The sequence below is a fragment of the Cynoglossus semilaevis genome, chromosome 6, assembly GCF_000523025.1.
Source record: "Cynoglossus semilaevis isolate Cse_v1.0 chromosome 6, Cse_v1.0, whole genome shotgun sequence".
NCBI classification, from domain to species: Eukaryota; Metazoa; Chordata; class Actinopteri; order Pleuronectiformes; family Cynoglossidae; genus Cynoglossus; species Cynoglossus semilaevis.
Window position 1 is genome coordinate 11,755,413 of NC_024312.1, and position 14,516 is coordinate 11,769,928.

The window sequence follows — 14,516 nt, forward strand, 5'->3', positions numbered from 1 at the left end:
GCCCTGATCTCTCACCTGTGTCTTTATTCCTGCCTCCTTCTTTTAATAAGACCCTCATTATATTCCGTCTGCTTTGTTTTCCCCTGTTTTGTCGTTGCCCCTCCGCCCCCCCCTCCTCCCTCGCTCCCTCCCTCTGTATTTCAGCCTGGCTTTGTCAGGAAAGAGATATGCAATGGCACCGAAATCCGGAGGCTGTGGGAGCATGGGGATTTTTCAGGAGCGTGACAATAGAATTGCTGCCTTGACTGCAGTGATTGAGCTAATCCGCAGGCCCGGCTCTGATAATGTAATTACTGCTGTCTTAAGGCCTTTAATTTCCCCCCCACCCAACCTGCTCCGTCTAAGGAGCGAGAAATGGAGGGAGGGGGCGCACAGAAGCTCCTTTCAATAGGGGGCTTACACACTAACAACGCACGCAATCTCCTCACTCTCCAATTATGGTTCCCTGACATTCAACTAATTGGCCAGGCTGCACAGTGGAAGCTTAATTTCTTTATTAATTTTGAGCAGCGCCGCCTGTTTGTTTTGATGTTTGCTAACGCAGAAGGCCAGGTGGGGGCTGAGGAAGAGTTCGCTTCCTGTAGCCCTGGCGGAGGAGGACGGGGACCTGGGACAGAGGCCAGATCAGGCTTATCAGTGAGCCGGCACACCTGCTTATTAAATCTGACTGTAAACGCACGTTGGAGCTGATTGCGTGTGACAGTCACACTGCGTGAAGACACAATGACAATTTAAACTCCCAAGTAATTGTTGTGGCTGCTCCCTTGTTTGGGCTGGAGAACTGACAAGTGGGTTTTATCAAAAAAAAAAAAAGGTTACGCTAATTCTCTTCTTCGTCTTCCAGCTGCTGTCGCTGCTGTTTGAAGATCTGTTCAAGAAGTTCAACTCAGAGCTAAAGAAAATCGCTGACCAGATCATTCCCAAGCAGAGGGCAGCTCAGTTTGACGTGGTCAAGCACATGCGGCAGGATCAAATCACCAATGGCATGGTCAATGCCATTTCCACAGTGAGTGTGGGGTTTTTAGCGTCAGACAATGTTGACTTTGCTACGTTGTTAATGTGACACAAAAAACTCTACGTAAGTGTTCTTTTACACCCGCTTGTCAGATTAAAACTTGTTAAAAGTTTTCACCAATAAAACATTAGGAATGTTTAACCTTTCAATAAACGTTTTTCAACACAGGTTAATCATTTTTTATAGAGGCAAAACTTTCAAATTAGTGAAATCAGTTGAATCAGAACTATTGACTATAGTCTTTCTGTATAAACAGCAGTACCGTATGGAACATGTTCTCCCTGTGTGTGTGTGTGTGTGTGTGTGAGGGTTTCTTCTGTGTTTTGGTTTTCTCTCACAGTCCAAAAAGATGAAGATTAGATATTTTATATAGAGATTTATCATATTTTCTTGTAGTTTTCGTAGTTTTGCTGCTGCTGCTTATATCCCAAATGATCTTGTATATCACAAGTATATCTCATGTCAACAATGGCCACAAGAGGGCATGGTCTACAGATGATGAACTGATGATTGTGGTGAGTCTGACTACAGCCCAGCAGAAGAGGAGAAGGAGCCTCATCTTCCTCCTGAGTTGGCAGAATTGTTTAGAAGTGACTGTGGGGGTGAATGGACTCAGTGATGCAAAAAGGAACTTGTTGAACTCTTCAGGCTGTTACGTCAATATGTTTAGCCGACTGTAAATGAACAGCCATCTCAGATTAAACTTTTCGTTCTCAGATTCTTATGAAAGAAATGTTTCAAAAATGAACGAGACTCAAATAAGTGGTGTGGCCTATATATATATATTTTTCCTTCTTCACAACACATTTTTGACAGATGTGACTGTCACTGTGGTGCAGTGATAATAACTGCTGTCCAGTCAGGCCTGCAACTAGATTTCCATTATTAAAGTAACTGGGAATAAATACTCAAATAACTATCACCATTTATGACTAAATTTACTTTCTTTTAGACAAAAATGTGATTTTTACTTCATTTGCCCCCAAAGGGTCAAAGGTGGTACCTTGACCCCTGCTCCAATGGGACATAGGTTAATTTGACATTTCCTGAGAATGTAGCTAATGATTGTTTTTCTTTTATAAATGTTCATATACTTATGCTGAATTTAAAAAAAAAAGTATTTTGTTTTCTTCCTTTAACAGGGCAACTGGTCTTTGAAGAGATTTAAGATGGACCGCCAAGGTGTCACCCAGGTCCTGTCTCGTCTGTCCTTCATCTCTGCTTTAGGCATGATGACCAGAATCTCCTCCCAGTTTGAGAAAACCAGGAAAGTCAGTGGACCGCGGTCCCTGCAGCCCTCTCAGTGGGGCATGTTGTGTCCATCTGACACTCCGGAGGGGGAGGTGAGTGGGAGATGCACCTGACAGAAGCGGTCTCCTTCAATAATTCTAACTCTAGTGTCTTGAAGCTGAAGTTGGCAGGTTTGTTAGAAGGACAGTTGCATGGATGCTGTATTCACATCTGTTTTAGTTTTTTGAGTCAAGGCACCTTTACATCCAGGTGGTCCTTGGTTTACGTCCGACCTTACGACCTGCGGCATATTGTGGATATGTCACCATCTGCTATAAATTTATTAGGAAAGTCTTGTTCCATCATTTCAGCGTACGGCGCTAAAACTCACCAAGTAGTTCACACTGGAACTAACTGGCTATCTGTGTGGACGCAAAAGTTAACACATGGAGCTATATGCAGGAAACGACCTTTAAATTCTCCGGTTGTACACCACACATTGGATTGTGTTAAATTTGCTTTCTTGTTTGTTGTTTTTTTGGGAACCTTTTGCCCTTCATTATGGCTCCCAGGTGTAAGTCAGACTCTTCTGATGTTTTTTTGTCCTAGATCATGATGTTAGGTGTGGGTGAGTGACACAGATACTGATATACAGTATGTGTGGTCTGATCTATGATGAAAATCACAAGTGACGTTGCACCATAGAAACAGAACTACAGAACTGTGTTGTTCCTGTTGGTATAGGCCTGTGGTCTGGTGAAGAACTTGGCTCTGATGACACACATCACCACCGACATGGAGGATGGCCCCATCATCAAACTGGCCTTTAACCTCGGTGTAGAAGACGTCAACTTGCTGTGCGGCGAAGAGCTCTTCTACCCGAGTGTCTTCCTGGTCTTCCTCAACGGTAAGACTCCTCCACACCAGCACTAGAGCCTAATAAACAAGTAAACGCAGAGAAATTTAACTGAGAATGTGTTTTCTTTAGATCACATGAAAAGAAAGTCTAATTCTAGTTATTTTTTTAAAACCTGCCTCTGAACACAAAGGGGGGAAATATACTCTGTTTAGTTTACCGACGGTTATTTTGAATTTGTAAAGACACTGATAAGTTATTTAATTCCACGGCGGCGGTGGGTTTTATTCCCGGGTTCAGAACTTGGCCCCTTAATTACTGTAAATGTTTGTTTCCCCACTGATAACAGTCAAATTATATTAGCCGCCGTTCCATTTAATTAGTTGGTAGCAGCAGGTGTCAAAGCCCTTCAGAGTGTGTTCAGTGCAAATGTGCCCTCACACAGAGACCCAGCACAGTGTCTCCTCTGTTCTCTAGTCATTTGTCTGTCAGATGTGATATGAACCAACTCCTGCAGGCAGCCTCAGCAGTGTTGTCACCCATCGTGACGGCTTAGCGTACTCCATGACTGTACACATCAGTTGTTTTTCGCCCACTTTCTTTTAGCTAAAGGATACTGGGATGTCGTTTTTTTTAAAGCAAATTTATAAAGCAAAGACATTTATATCAAAAAATGTTTGATAATGCTAAAAATATTTCCGCAGATGTTCACAGACTCTGTTTTCTGTGCATCCACAGGAAACATTCTGGGCGTAATCAGAGATCATTACAAACTGGTCAGCACCTTCAGACTGATGCGTCGGGCGGGATTCATCAACGAGTTTGTGTCCATCTCCACCAACCTGACTGACCGCTGTGTCTACATCTCCTCTGATGGAGGACGTCTCTGCAGGTACACCAGTAGTTTTGTGTAATTGATAAACGTTCTTTTTCCCAGAATGAAATGTAAAACGTTTTGTTTTGCCTGCAGGCCGTACGTTATAGTAAAGAAGGGGCAGCCGATGGTGAAAAACAAACATATTGAAGATCTGTCACAGGGATACAGGTGAGAGTGGTGGGCTTCTGAAGGGGTCAAAACAATTGTGGACAAACACATATTTTTCCCTGTTCATAAAACATGTTTGTTATATTAGAACCTTTGAGGATTTCCTGCATGAAGGCCTGGTGGAGTACCTGGATGTCAATGAGGAGAATGACTGTCAAATTGCTCTTTATGAATATATGATTACCAAGTGAGTGAACCCTGATTTGGCATAAAATAAAGACAAACATAATCTAATAACATGATGCTGTCATTTTCTTAATTTTCTTGGACCTGTACAGAGACACGACCCACTTGGAGATTGAGCCCTTCACGTTGCTTGGAGTGTGTGCTGGCCTCATACCCTACCCCCACCACAACCAGTCACCCAGAAACACATACCAGTGTGCTATGGGCAAGCAAGCCATGGGTAAGACGGTGCAGAGCAGATATGTCCAGTCAGTACGTCACTGAAGACCGCCAGTCATCTTGTAGAGATGTAGTGATTGGCTTGCTGCACACACACTTACAGTGATGTAATCTCTGAATCTAGTCTTTTCACAGTCTAGAGTTTTTCTGTAAATACAAAAGAAAGTTAGAATAAGAAACACAACACAGATACAGAAGAACCTGCCGGTCTTCTCTCTCACACCTCTGCTCCTGCTTTACGTCTTGTCAGAATACGTTTGTATGTGTGATTGAGAGTTTTTAATGTGTGTGTTTGTCTGTGTGTGCAAGTTTGAACATCAAACATGGGGCGCTTTCGTAGGTCTTCCATTGTGCGTGTGTGTGTGCAGAGGCCCTTTCCCTGCCAGTCACCAAGAGTGTCATTAGCAATTCATTGTGTCTGCTGTGGCTGTGCTCGGAGGGTTAGTGTGCTCAGCTGCAAAAGACCACAAAGTGCGCACCCACATCTCCTTGGTAACCAGAACTTCCCCAAATTGCGCTGCTAACATTTGTAAGAACCTCAGCCACCCCCAGCCCACTGCGTTACCTATGTCCTCCTCTTCCTCCCCCTTCCTCCCCGTCTATACAAAAACACTGACTGGAACTATATTTGGCACAATATCCTCTGCCTTGTCCGTTTTGTGTGAACAGGCCTATACATGTGCAAATCTGGTTGTTTGGCCCAGGCCTATTATCACAGACTCTGTGCTTGTAGCCTGATTGTGAAGTAATAGCATCTGACAAATGTCAAGGCCTCACTGAGGCCGGGCTTTAGACCATAACTCTTCCTGTTGGTCCACTGCGTTAACCTGTAACAGTAATAACCAGACTCCCAGAACATCCCATCTCCAGGGCTGTTAGAACTAGTCCATCTGATGTGAGACACGTAACAGGTGCTTGGTGGGATTTTGTGTATAAATCTGACATTTTCAAGTCAGCTTTTCAAATCCAATCTCTTCTTTTCAGGGACCATCGGCTACAACCAGAGGAACCGTATCGACACTCTGATGTACCTGCTGGCGTACCCTCAGAGGCCAATGGTCAAAACAAAAACTATTGAACTTATTGACTTTGAGAAACTCCCTGCAGGCCAGAATGCCACTGTGGCCGTCATGAGTTACAGCGGCTATGACATTGAGGACGCTCTGGTCCTCAACAAAGCCTCACTGGACAGAGGTGAGAACCTGCAGGACTTGATTCTCTCATCCTTCAGCCATATCAGGCAGACTGACATGATTATATATTTCTAGGTTTTGGTCGATGTCTGGTTTATAAAAATACCAAATGTGTTCTGCGACGTTACACCAACCAGACCTTTGACAAGGTGATGGGACCAATGCTTGACGCTACAACACGAAAGCCTGTTTGGAGACACAACATCCTGGATGCTGATGGGATCTGCTCCCCCGGTGAGTACTTTATGTAAAAAAAAAAAAACGCTCATTATGTTATTAACCACAGCTGGTCCATTTGAATCAAACATTACTGTAGATCAGTACTTCTCCAATAGTGGGCTGGGGCCCCCTGGGGGGGCGCGGTGAGGTGCCATGGGTTTCAAATGGAATATGGCATGCATATGGACATAAGTGTACCACTGCTGTAATGCCTGGATGATAACAAGCCTCCAGTCACTAGGTGGCAGCAACTCAGATAAAAAATAAACATGTTATCAGGTGCTGTTAAAGAGTTGTATGTCAACAATATTAGTAATAACAGTGTATGAATGAAACAGGGCATTCTGGGAAAATACCTCATTGCATTTGAATATATAAATAAAGAAATACAGAGGGAGTGTGTGCAGTGAACAGGGAGCTCCCCTGCAGTGTGGGCTGACAGCAGCATAATAAGGAGGAGCTCAGGTTCAACTATGACCATATACTTTTCAAAGGTCTCAGGGACGTCCGTCTTTAGACGTAGTGAGAGTGTCTGCCTGGATCCTGGATCCACGCTGGCCGCTGCTGTGCATATGATAGGACCTGATTATAAAGTGCTTCATATAGACTAATTTTTTAAGCATCTTATACATATGGATGTCTCTAGTTTATAATGCTTCAAATGAGCTTAAAATAACACATCCTGCTCAGGTCTTACAGAGGAGCTTGAGGCCAGAGTGATGTCAATGAAAGCAGAGATCACCAATTACCCATTTTTTTTCACAATTTTTTACCTGGTTGCACAGTAAAAATAAATAACATTCTGTGTTTATTTGATTGATTGTTAACTGTGAACTGCAGTGAGTTAGAGTCTATTTAGCTTGTTTCACCTGAAATTGCACAATGAAGACAAGACAACAATGTCATTATGCTGTTTTTTGTTTTAGCAAAAAAGCTGTCTTTATGTGTAAAATAGGATTTAAAAAGAAAATCATTGCACAGACCCTTTTTCTATATTTCTCTTCCTTGTGTATGACAGTCAGGCTACATTTGGTCTTTGCATAGAGCTATTGCAAAAAGGCCAGAGAACTGCATGTGGCTCTGGAGCCACAGGTTGCATCCCCATGGCCTGGGGCAACTAAAAACAAAGGAGTGTGTTTCTACTTTAGTGATTTTTTTTTAATTCAAATCCAGTTATTAACCCCCTCCTTATGTTACACAGTCAACCAGATAATGAAACAGACTCAGATTTACTTACTGCTTACCGTCGTGTTACTTTAAAACTGTGACCCGTCCTGTGTTTGACCCAGGAGAGAGAGTGGAGAACAAACAGGTGCTGATAAACAAGTCCATGCCAACTGTCACTCAGACACCACTGGAGGGCAGTACCCAGCCAGGACAGCCACAGTACAGAGACGTGCCCATCAGGTGAGCACTCCACCATCATCACACTGACACTGAGTTGGTGTCTCTTCACCGTCACACAACTGTTGCCCACTCTGCCCTCTAAAAATATAACAAATCACAAACAACAATGTGAATATGATTTTTTTTTCTTCTGTGTAGCTATAAAGGCTCGACAGACTCGTACATCGAAAAGGTCATGATCTCGTCCAATGCTGAAGACGCTTTCCTAATTAAGATCCTCCTGAGGCAGACCAGGCGGCCGGAGATAGGAGACAAATTCAGCAGTCGTCATGGACAAAAAGGTGCCCAACTCATGGTTCATTTACTGGGACCAAACTAACAAGTCCTGTTTTTGTCCACATTTCCTGAGAGAACAGGACTCTGAAGTTTGACAGTAAATGACTGGACAAAAACAAAAATCTGATCGTCATTGAGTCGGACCTTTTGTTGAGTCAAGTCCCAGTGGCTGTTGCTCCGTCACTACCCCCTTGTCCTCACCTCTCGAGAGCTCTCTCTTTTCAATTAATTGGCTCTTTGTCCTGTGCCAGACTATGCAAATGTATTACACCACAGCAGTGTTCTGCTGCTGCTGGGAGGAAAAAAAAGTGTTTACAACCTCCATTGTTTTGCAGCACCTCCCCTATAGAGGGTCGGTATGATGTTTTAATAAAAAAAAAAACCCAACTAACTGGCGCCATGCATAATTTACTCTCTTCAGTTACACTTTGGCCACTGGGAGGTCAACTGAGGATGGGACAATGTCTTCTGTCTCAGTTAATAATAAAAGGAGAGGGGTCATTGGTGGGTAAGCTGGAAGAGAGTCCCAGATGTGCCACTGATGCGTGGGTTTTTTTAATTTTAATTTTATTTCCACATTTCCTTCGGCGACTTAAAAAAAAGAAGAAAGAAACTGCATTTTGCCAACAATCAGTTGTTATTATTCAATTAGCAGTTAATTTGGCTCCAGATACTGGTCTCCAACTCACTGGTGACTGTTCTCATCAGCCTGGTCAGCAGAGCAGAATAAGTTAATTATTTACTGCTCCTTCTCTCTCTCTCACACACACACACACACACAGCTGTGGAGGAGGGGGAGGAGGTGGAGTGGTTGTCAGTAGTAGAGCCACTGTGTGAGCCTCCAGCGTTGAGCTGTGATGAAGGGCTCTGAACCTCCGCTGTTGTCTTGCCTTTCTCTGCTGATTTCATGCCTCTTTTATCATTCACTTTCACACAAAACAAACAACACCAGGGATGTCTGCCATGAAAACTCTCTCTCTCCCTCCCTCTCTCTCTCTCTTTCTCTGTCTCACACTACCACTCTCTTTCTCATACAAACATTAATTTTCCACCTTATTTCCTCCTTCCTCTCTTCTTTCCTTCTACTCTCACTTTACTCGCCTTATGTTAAAAACTTTTTTTTTTCTTTCAGCATTTCCCCCTCACCCTATTCTCTCCCGACTCTTTTGTTCCAGCTTTTCTCCACTTGTTTCGCTTTCTTCCTGCTGTTGGATGACTTTGTGCCTAATGGTTGCACTTGTTACCAGTCCACATCCTGCTGCAGCGTCCTGCAGCATCATCAGCAGTCCGCCGGGCAGTGTTTTGCTGACAAGTCACCCTAATAGTGTATTTTTCCCACGTGCTTGGGTTCAATTTCACCCTTTCCAGCTGATCCTGGGCACTTCCTGCGGGGGGAACTAAACGTCATGGACGTTTAATCCTGGGTTTTTTCCGTCACTTTTTTTAAAAACTTTTCTTCACTTCTGCGCTCCTTCTCTTCTTGCCTCTTTCTCTTTTTTTTTCATTTGCAAATGGGTCTACAATGTGTTTACCCTGGCCTGGGAAGAGTGTTTCGGCCCCTCGGCAAACATTTGCACTCACACTTAAACTCCAGGCTGCTTGTCATGTTAATCAACAGAGGAGCCAGTCTTTACACATGTGTATGGAAATGTCATGCTCTGCCTGAGGTTCACATCCAGCTTTCACCGGCGATATGCACCACAACAGCGGCCTGGCGAGCAGTTTGCTGCAGAACTGGGTGGTCACTTCAGTCAGTAGGTTTAAGGGAACAAGTTAAAAAAAAAAACTTTTTGTTTTTCCAACATTGGTCAAGTGTTAGTAAAACAGCTGATCAGAATATGTGACAGTAATTAAGCACAAATGTAAAACTTAAGTCAAAGCTTCAAAAATAACACGGGTGTTTGTTTGTTTTCCAGGTGTTTGTGGTCTTATCGTCCCTCAGGAGGACATGCCGTTCTGTGACTCGGGGATCTGTCCTGATATCATCATGAACCCTCATGGATATCCCTCCAGAATGACGGTACGATTTTGGGCATGTAGGGGAAAAAAAAAAAAAAACACTGACCGCCGTTCAGTCCCGTTATTATTTCAGTGGCTTATTTATAAACCATTTAGCTAACTTTTGCTAATATACTAATTGTAAATTTATAAAAAAAGTCACATAAGTATTTATATGTCCTCCTGTGTTTGAGTTGACCACTGCTTTTCTCAAGTCAGCCCTGGCTGTAGTGAGACAAAACACTCATTATCCCCCGTCTTTTCTCTCCTCTCTGTGTGTTATCATTGACTACAGCACACGTCCATTGACCGAAGTCCTACTTTTTACAAACATATTTGTTGCCACGGGAACGTCCACACACTCCTGCTGCTTCTGTGGAAGTTTAAAAAAAAAAATGTTGGTGATTACTTATAGAAAACGTCTCGAGATCTTGGCCTCCGAATCTGCCCGCTGTTTGTCCCAGAAACTGTAAAAACATGAATGATCTTTACTGCTAGAGGCTTCAGTGCCAGTGTGTTTGCGTGCAGCGGTTGTCATGGGAGGGACTCAGAAATGTTTGGCTCGGGAGGATGCTTCTGTGGCCTGAGAGTGAAATGAGAGTAGGTGTTTCCTTTTATGTGTCAGGGTCAGGGGTCCCCTGGGTGTGACCTCGGTGGAATTGTTGAAATCTGTCATCCTTAGACTGCTGAGCTCACCCTGAGCCATACATGTGTCTTCAGATAATCTGAACCACTGCTATAAATATTTAGTTAGAGAAGATAATGTTAATGATTGTCAAACGACCACTGGAGTCCTACTTAAAAAAAAAAATCAGAGCCTGACTCAATGATCCATACAGAAACGTATTGTACTACAATACTACCCACAAGACTAGGTCTAATACCACAGTACTATTCCTACCACTCTAGGTGGATGTGGGTATGTAGTAATAATGAACATTTAAAACATACAGTATACCAATAACTCAGATTTAGTCACTCAACTCAAGACCTTAAATATTCTGGACTCAATGATCCATACAAGTATATGTAGTAAAGAAGTGAATCATTTTTACGTAAATAAAAAATGTTTAGTTGTTTTTTAAATTCTTTTATTAATTACTAGACATTTCAGGCGACCTCATTTGAATTCCAGAACACTGCATTAAAGCTTTTCCAGATACTACATGTTACTACATGTACGCACTGGGACATACGTGTCAAACTCAAGGCCCGGGGGCCAAATGCGGTCCGCCAAGCCACTGTGTGTGGACTGCAGGAGCTTAAAAATATTTTTTTTAAAAATTTAGTAAACTCCATGCAGAGTTTCTTAACCTAAGTAATTAAAAGTTTACCAAATGGACTGGGACTGGTCCGTGGACCGGGGGTTGGGGATCCCCTGGTGAACATGGGTTGGACAAAAAGCCAAACGTTACATTGAAAAACATGGTTGAGACAAACAGAAAGCTCTGGTTTCCTTTAAATTAATATTATTGTTCCCTTTAATTCCCTGTGACTGATGCCATCAGGTGGGGAAGCTGATAGAACTGCTGGCAGGGAAGGCTGGGGTCCTGGACGGGCGATTTCACTACGGTACGGCCTTCGGGGGCAGTAAGGTGAAGGACGTTTGCGAGGACCTCATCCGATACGGATACAACTACCAAGGCAAAGACTACGTCACCTCTGGAATCACAGGGTAATGAAACGTATATGGTATATGTGTGTGTTTAACTGGTCTCTCTGCCGTCCACATCTGTCTCCTGTCAGTAACGTCTGGTGCATCATTAAAGGGAAAGTCAGAAACACTGACCACAATCCACCTGCAGAATGTTAGCAGTTAGCATCCTGATCATACCGACAATGATGGACGCGTAAATAAAAGAAAGTCAGATTTGACCTTATTTTACTGTGAGTGCTACAGGTATCAGTTTGGAAATAATCTGCGGTAAACCATCAAAGTCAGTTGATCAGTAAAAACACAGAATTACTGTGTGTTTCCTGGTGTTTTAACATCTATTCCATGATGTCCAAAAAGAGTTGGACCAAGAGCAACTGGACAGAGTAGGCTCCTTGAAGACGAGAAGCTTCTTGGCTGAGAGGTGAAACGTCTTCAAGAAACCTACTCCATCCTGTATCTCTTTTTGGATCTTATCTTTTTGGATCAGATGGCCTGGATGGCTGAGAACCTGCACAGATGTTTAACTTGAAAGTATCTCCGATTAATCTTAATGAAAATAGTGACCATTTTACTGGACATCAAAGCGAACCGATCTCTGCGTACCAGACCTTAACAGTTACATCAACATAATTGTATCTAAAGTTTCAGGTGATGGTAAGGGCACATGTTCAGACTCCATATTGTTGTGTTGTGACTCGAAGGTTTTCCCAGTGAATACAGACAGCTGTGTTTCCTTTAGAGAACCACTGGAGGCCTACATTTACTTTGGACCGGTTTATTATCAAAAACTGAAGCACATGGTCCTCGACAAAATGCACGCCAGAGCCCGAGGGCCCAGAGCCGTTCTCACCAGGTAAAATCTACAGCTAAGGAATGACTACATTACTAAGGATTTGAAACTGCAGTAATACTAACTGAAACAGCTGAAGGAACAATCGTCTGCTGTGTGTTTTCACACTGAATGCTTCACTGCCAACAGGCAGCCAACGGAGGGTCGCTCCAGAGACGGAGGTCTGCGTCTGGGTGAGATGGAACGGGACTGTTTGATTGGCTACGGAGCCAGTATGCTGCTGCTGGAGCGACTCATGATCTCCAGCGACGCCTTCGAGGTGGACGTGTGTGGACAGTGTGGCCTGCTGGGATACTCTGGATGGTGAGTGATGGGGATCACCTCCTTTTTATTCACAGTAGAAACTGTTAAATAAAAGAACAACAAGTGCCAACAATGGTTTAGTGGTTGTAGTGATTGGTCGTTTTGATGCTGCTTGATGGTGAATGTTTCAGTTTGAAACCACTCCCTTACGTTAAGCTACTTTGACAGACACTCTTCATGTTGTGTAAAGGTGAGATAAAGTGGTGGTTCCACAGGGTAGCGGTTAGCACGCCTGCCTCGGAAGCAGAGAGCAGAGTCCTGAAGACTTGATATTTTCCAGGGAAATTTGAATTATGATATAATGTATTTTTTTTAGATTTAAACGCTATTTTTTAAGTAATCTATTAAATGGATGTAGCTCCTATGACTGTGCAATTGAATTTCGATTCTGATTTTGATAGAAACAATAAATAGGTTCAGTCAGTGAAAATAATTTTGACAAATGCGCTCTGCTGGTACAAAATGACCTTTGACCCTGAATGATATGCACACGTAGGTTTCACCCTGGTCAAGGTATTTTAAAAAGTCGGTGGTAGGAGGAGGAGTTAACAGACGGAGAGGAGCAGCAGCGTTTAGTCAGTAAAAAAAAAAAAAAAAACTTCGCTGGTGTGACGTTTGCGTTGTGGGGGGAAAGACAAATCTCTTTAATCTCCTGAAGTTCAAACACAGAGATTACTAAAGACCAACTGATACACAGACAGAAAATGTGAAGCAGCCGGACCACGTCGACATCCAGTGACGTATTCTATAGAACAACAGGTAGTAGTACCAGTACTACCAGTATTTACTGTGTCTGTGTCTACTGTTTACCCTGGACTATACAGTAATAATGGACCAGACTTCATGTTTGTTATTAACTATAGTTTGTCAGGTTGTTGTCACATGTACAGGGTCTTCCAGTATGTGGTGACAGTGCTCTTAGATGTGAGCAAATTCATTTTGGTCTTTTTCACCATTATAAGTCAAGATACATCAAGATGCATCTATCTTTAATTTTTTTATTTATTATTTGGATTTGGATTATATTTATGTAGAGATAAATATTGTGTTTTATGTTAATGTTTAATGTATTTTATATTTTGTGTTTAACCATCTTCAATATTTGAATGAAATTAAACTTTAAGTTTTTTTCAAGGGAATGTTCAACAGGACAGTATATAAGGGAAATACAATTAATACAAATCTGATAAAATCACAAAAAAATATATAAAAAATAAAAATATTACATAAAATCACATTTGCTGGTCACATTGTGCAGTAAATGCTGTGTTTCCAGAGTTGATGAGTAATTGTTCTAAATAACCATCATTTCAATAATGACCACAATAATGATGTGATCATAGTTTTTCTTTTTTCAGAATCGAGCAGTTCGGAAAAGCAGACATTAATATGAGGACTGTTTCTGATGATCTAGTCATGTCAATGGTCAACGTAGGGTTTAGGTTTGACCACACGTCTAATGATAGAGAGAATATTTCTGTCCAAATCCTCATAACATTTTTTCAAAAGACTCAAAACATCGACTGTGTCCATTTCACCTCACGTCAGTGATCCGCCCCTGACTTTCATCTTGTCGTTTTTACCCAGGTGTCACTACTGCAAGTCGTCGTGCCACGTCTCCTCCCTCCGTATACCCTACGCCTGCAAACTGCTCTTCCAGGAACTGCAGTCCATGAACATCATCCCCCGACTCAAACTGTCGCGCTACAACGAGTGAGTGGGAGATGGACAGAGGCCGGACGTTTGTGAGTGAGAGGGTCACAGTAAAAATCTGTGGTGAAAATTATTTTGAAAAAAAAAAAGTTAAATTGTGAATAAGTTAAGGAGAAAAACAGGCTGAAGCAAAAAGAAAAAAAAAAAAGATCTATTTCTGTTGTGTTTTCGTTTATGTTTCAAATTTCTCACTCAGTTGATTTTGTAAGTAATAAACACAGAACAATGGTTTCAAACCGTCTTTCTTGTCTTGTACACGTTGATTACTTTTTTACGACTGTTTTATTGGCAATGTTCAAAATCGGTACTTTATACTATACAGCAGAGAGTGTCAAACATAAGGCCCATG

At 42.4% G+C, this 14,516-nt stretch overlaps 1 protein-coding gene across 2 annotated transcripts in view; it reads left to right on the forward strand.

The window, feature by feature from the left end:
- The window catches only part of polr3b (polymerase (RNA) III (DNA directed) polypeptide B), a 22,330-nt gene extending 7,923 nt beyond the window's left edge, over positions 1 to 14,407 (forward strand). The window contains exons 13-28 of one of the 2 annotated variants that reach the window (XM_025056256.1): positions 845 to 1,006; positions 2,158 to 2,358; positions 2,990 to 3,152; positions 3,840 to 3,993; positions 4,072 to 4,146; positions 4,235 to 4,333; positions 4,425 to 4,552; positions 5,536 to 5,745; positions 5,820 to 5,978; positions 7,253 to 7,370; positions 7,509 to 7,651; positions 9,563 to 9,666; positions 11,153 to 11,319; positions 12,041 to 12,154; positions 12,281 to 12,454; positions 14,042 to 14,407. In XM_025056256.1, the coding sequence (XP_024912024.1) occupies positions 845 to 1,006; positions 2,158 to 2,358; positions 2,990 to 3,152; positions 3,840 to 3,993; positions 4,072 to 4,146; positions 4,235 to 4,333; positions 4,425 to 4,552; positions 5,536 to 5,745; positions 5,820 to 5,978; positions 7,253 to 7,370; positions 7,509 to 7,651; positions 9,563 to 9,666; positions 11,153 to 11,319; positions 12,041 to 12,154; positions 12,281 to 12,454; positions 14,042 to 14,171 (2,301 nt within the window). In that variant the 3' untranslated portion in view covers positions 14,172 to 14,407. Of the gene's footprint in view, positions 1 to 844; positions 1,007 to 2,157; positions 2,359 to 2,989; positions 3,153 to 3,839; positions 3,994 to 4,071; positions 4,147 to 4,234; positions 4,334 to 4,424; positions 4,553 to 5,535; positions 5,746 to 5,819; positions 5,979 to 7,252; positions 7,371 to 7,508; positions 7,652 to 9,562; positions 9,667 to 11,152; positions 11,320 to 12,002; positions 12,155 to 12,280; positions 12,455 to 14,041 lie in introns of those variants that run through there. The other variant, XM_025056257.1, reaches the window with a different exon arrangement.
- The last annotated feature ends 109 nt before the right edge of the window (positions 14,408 to 14,516 follow it).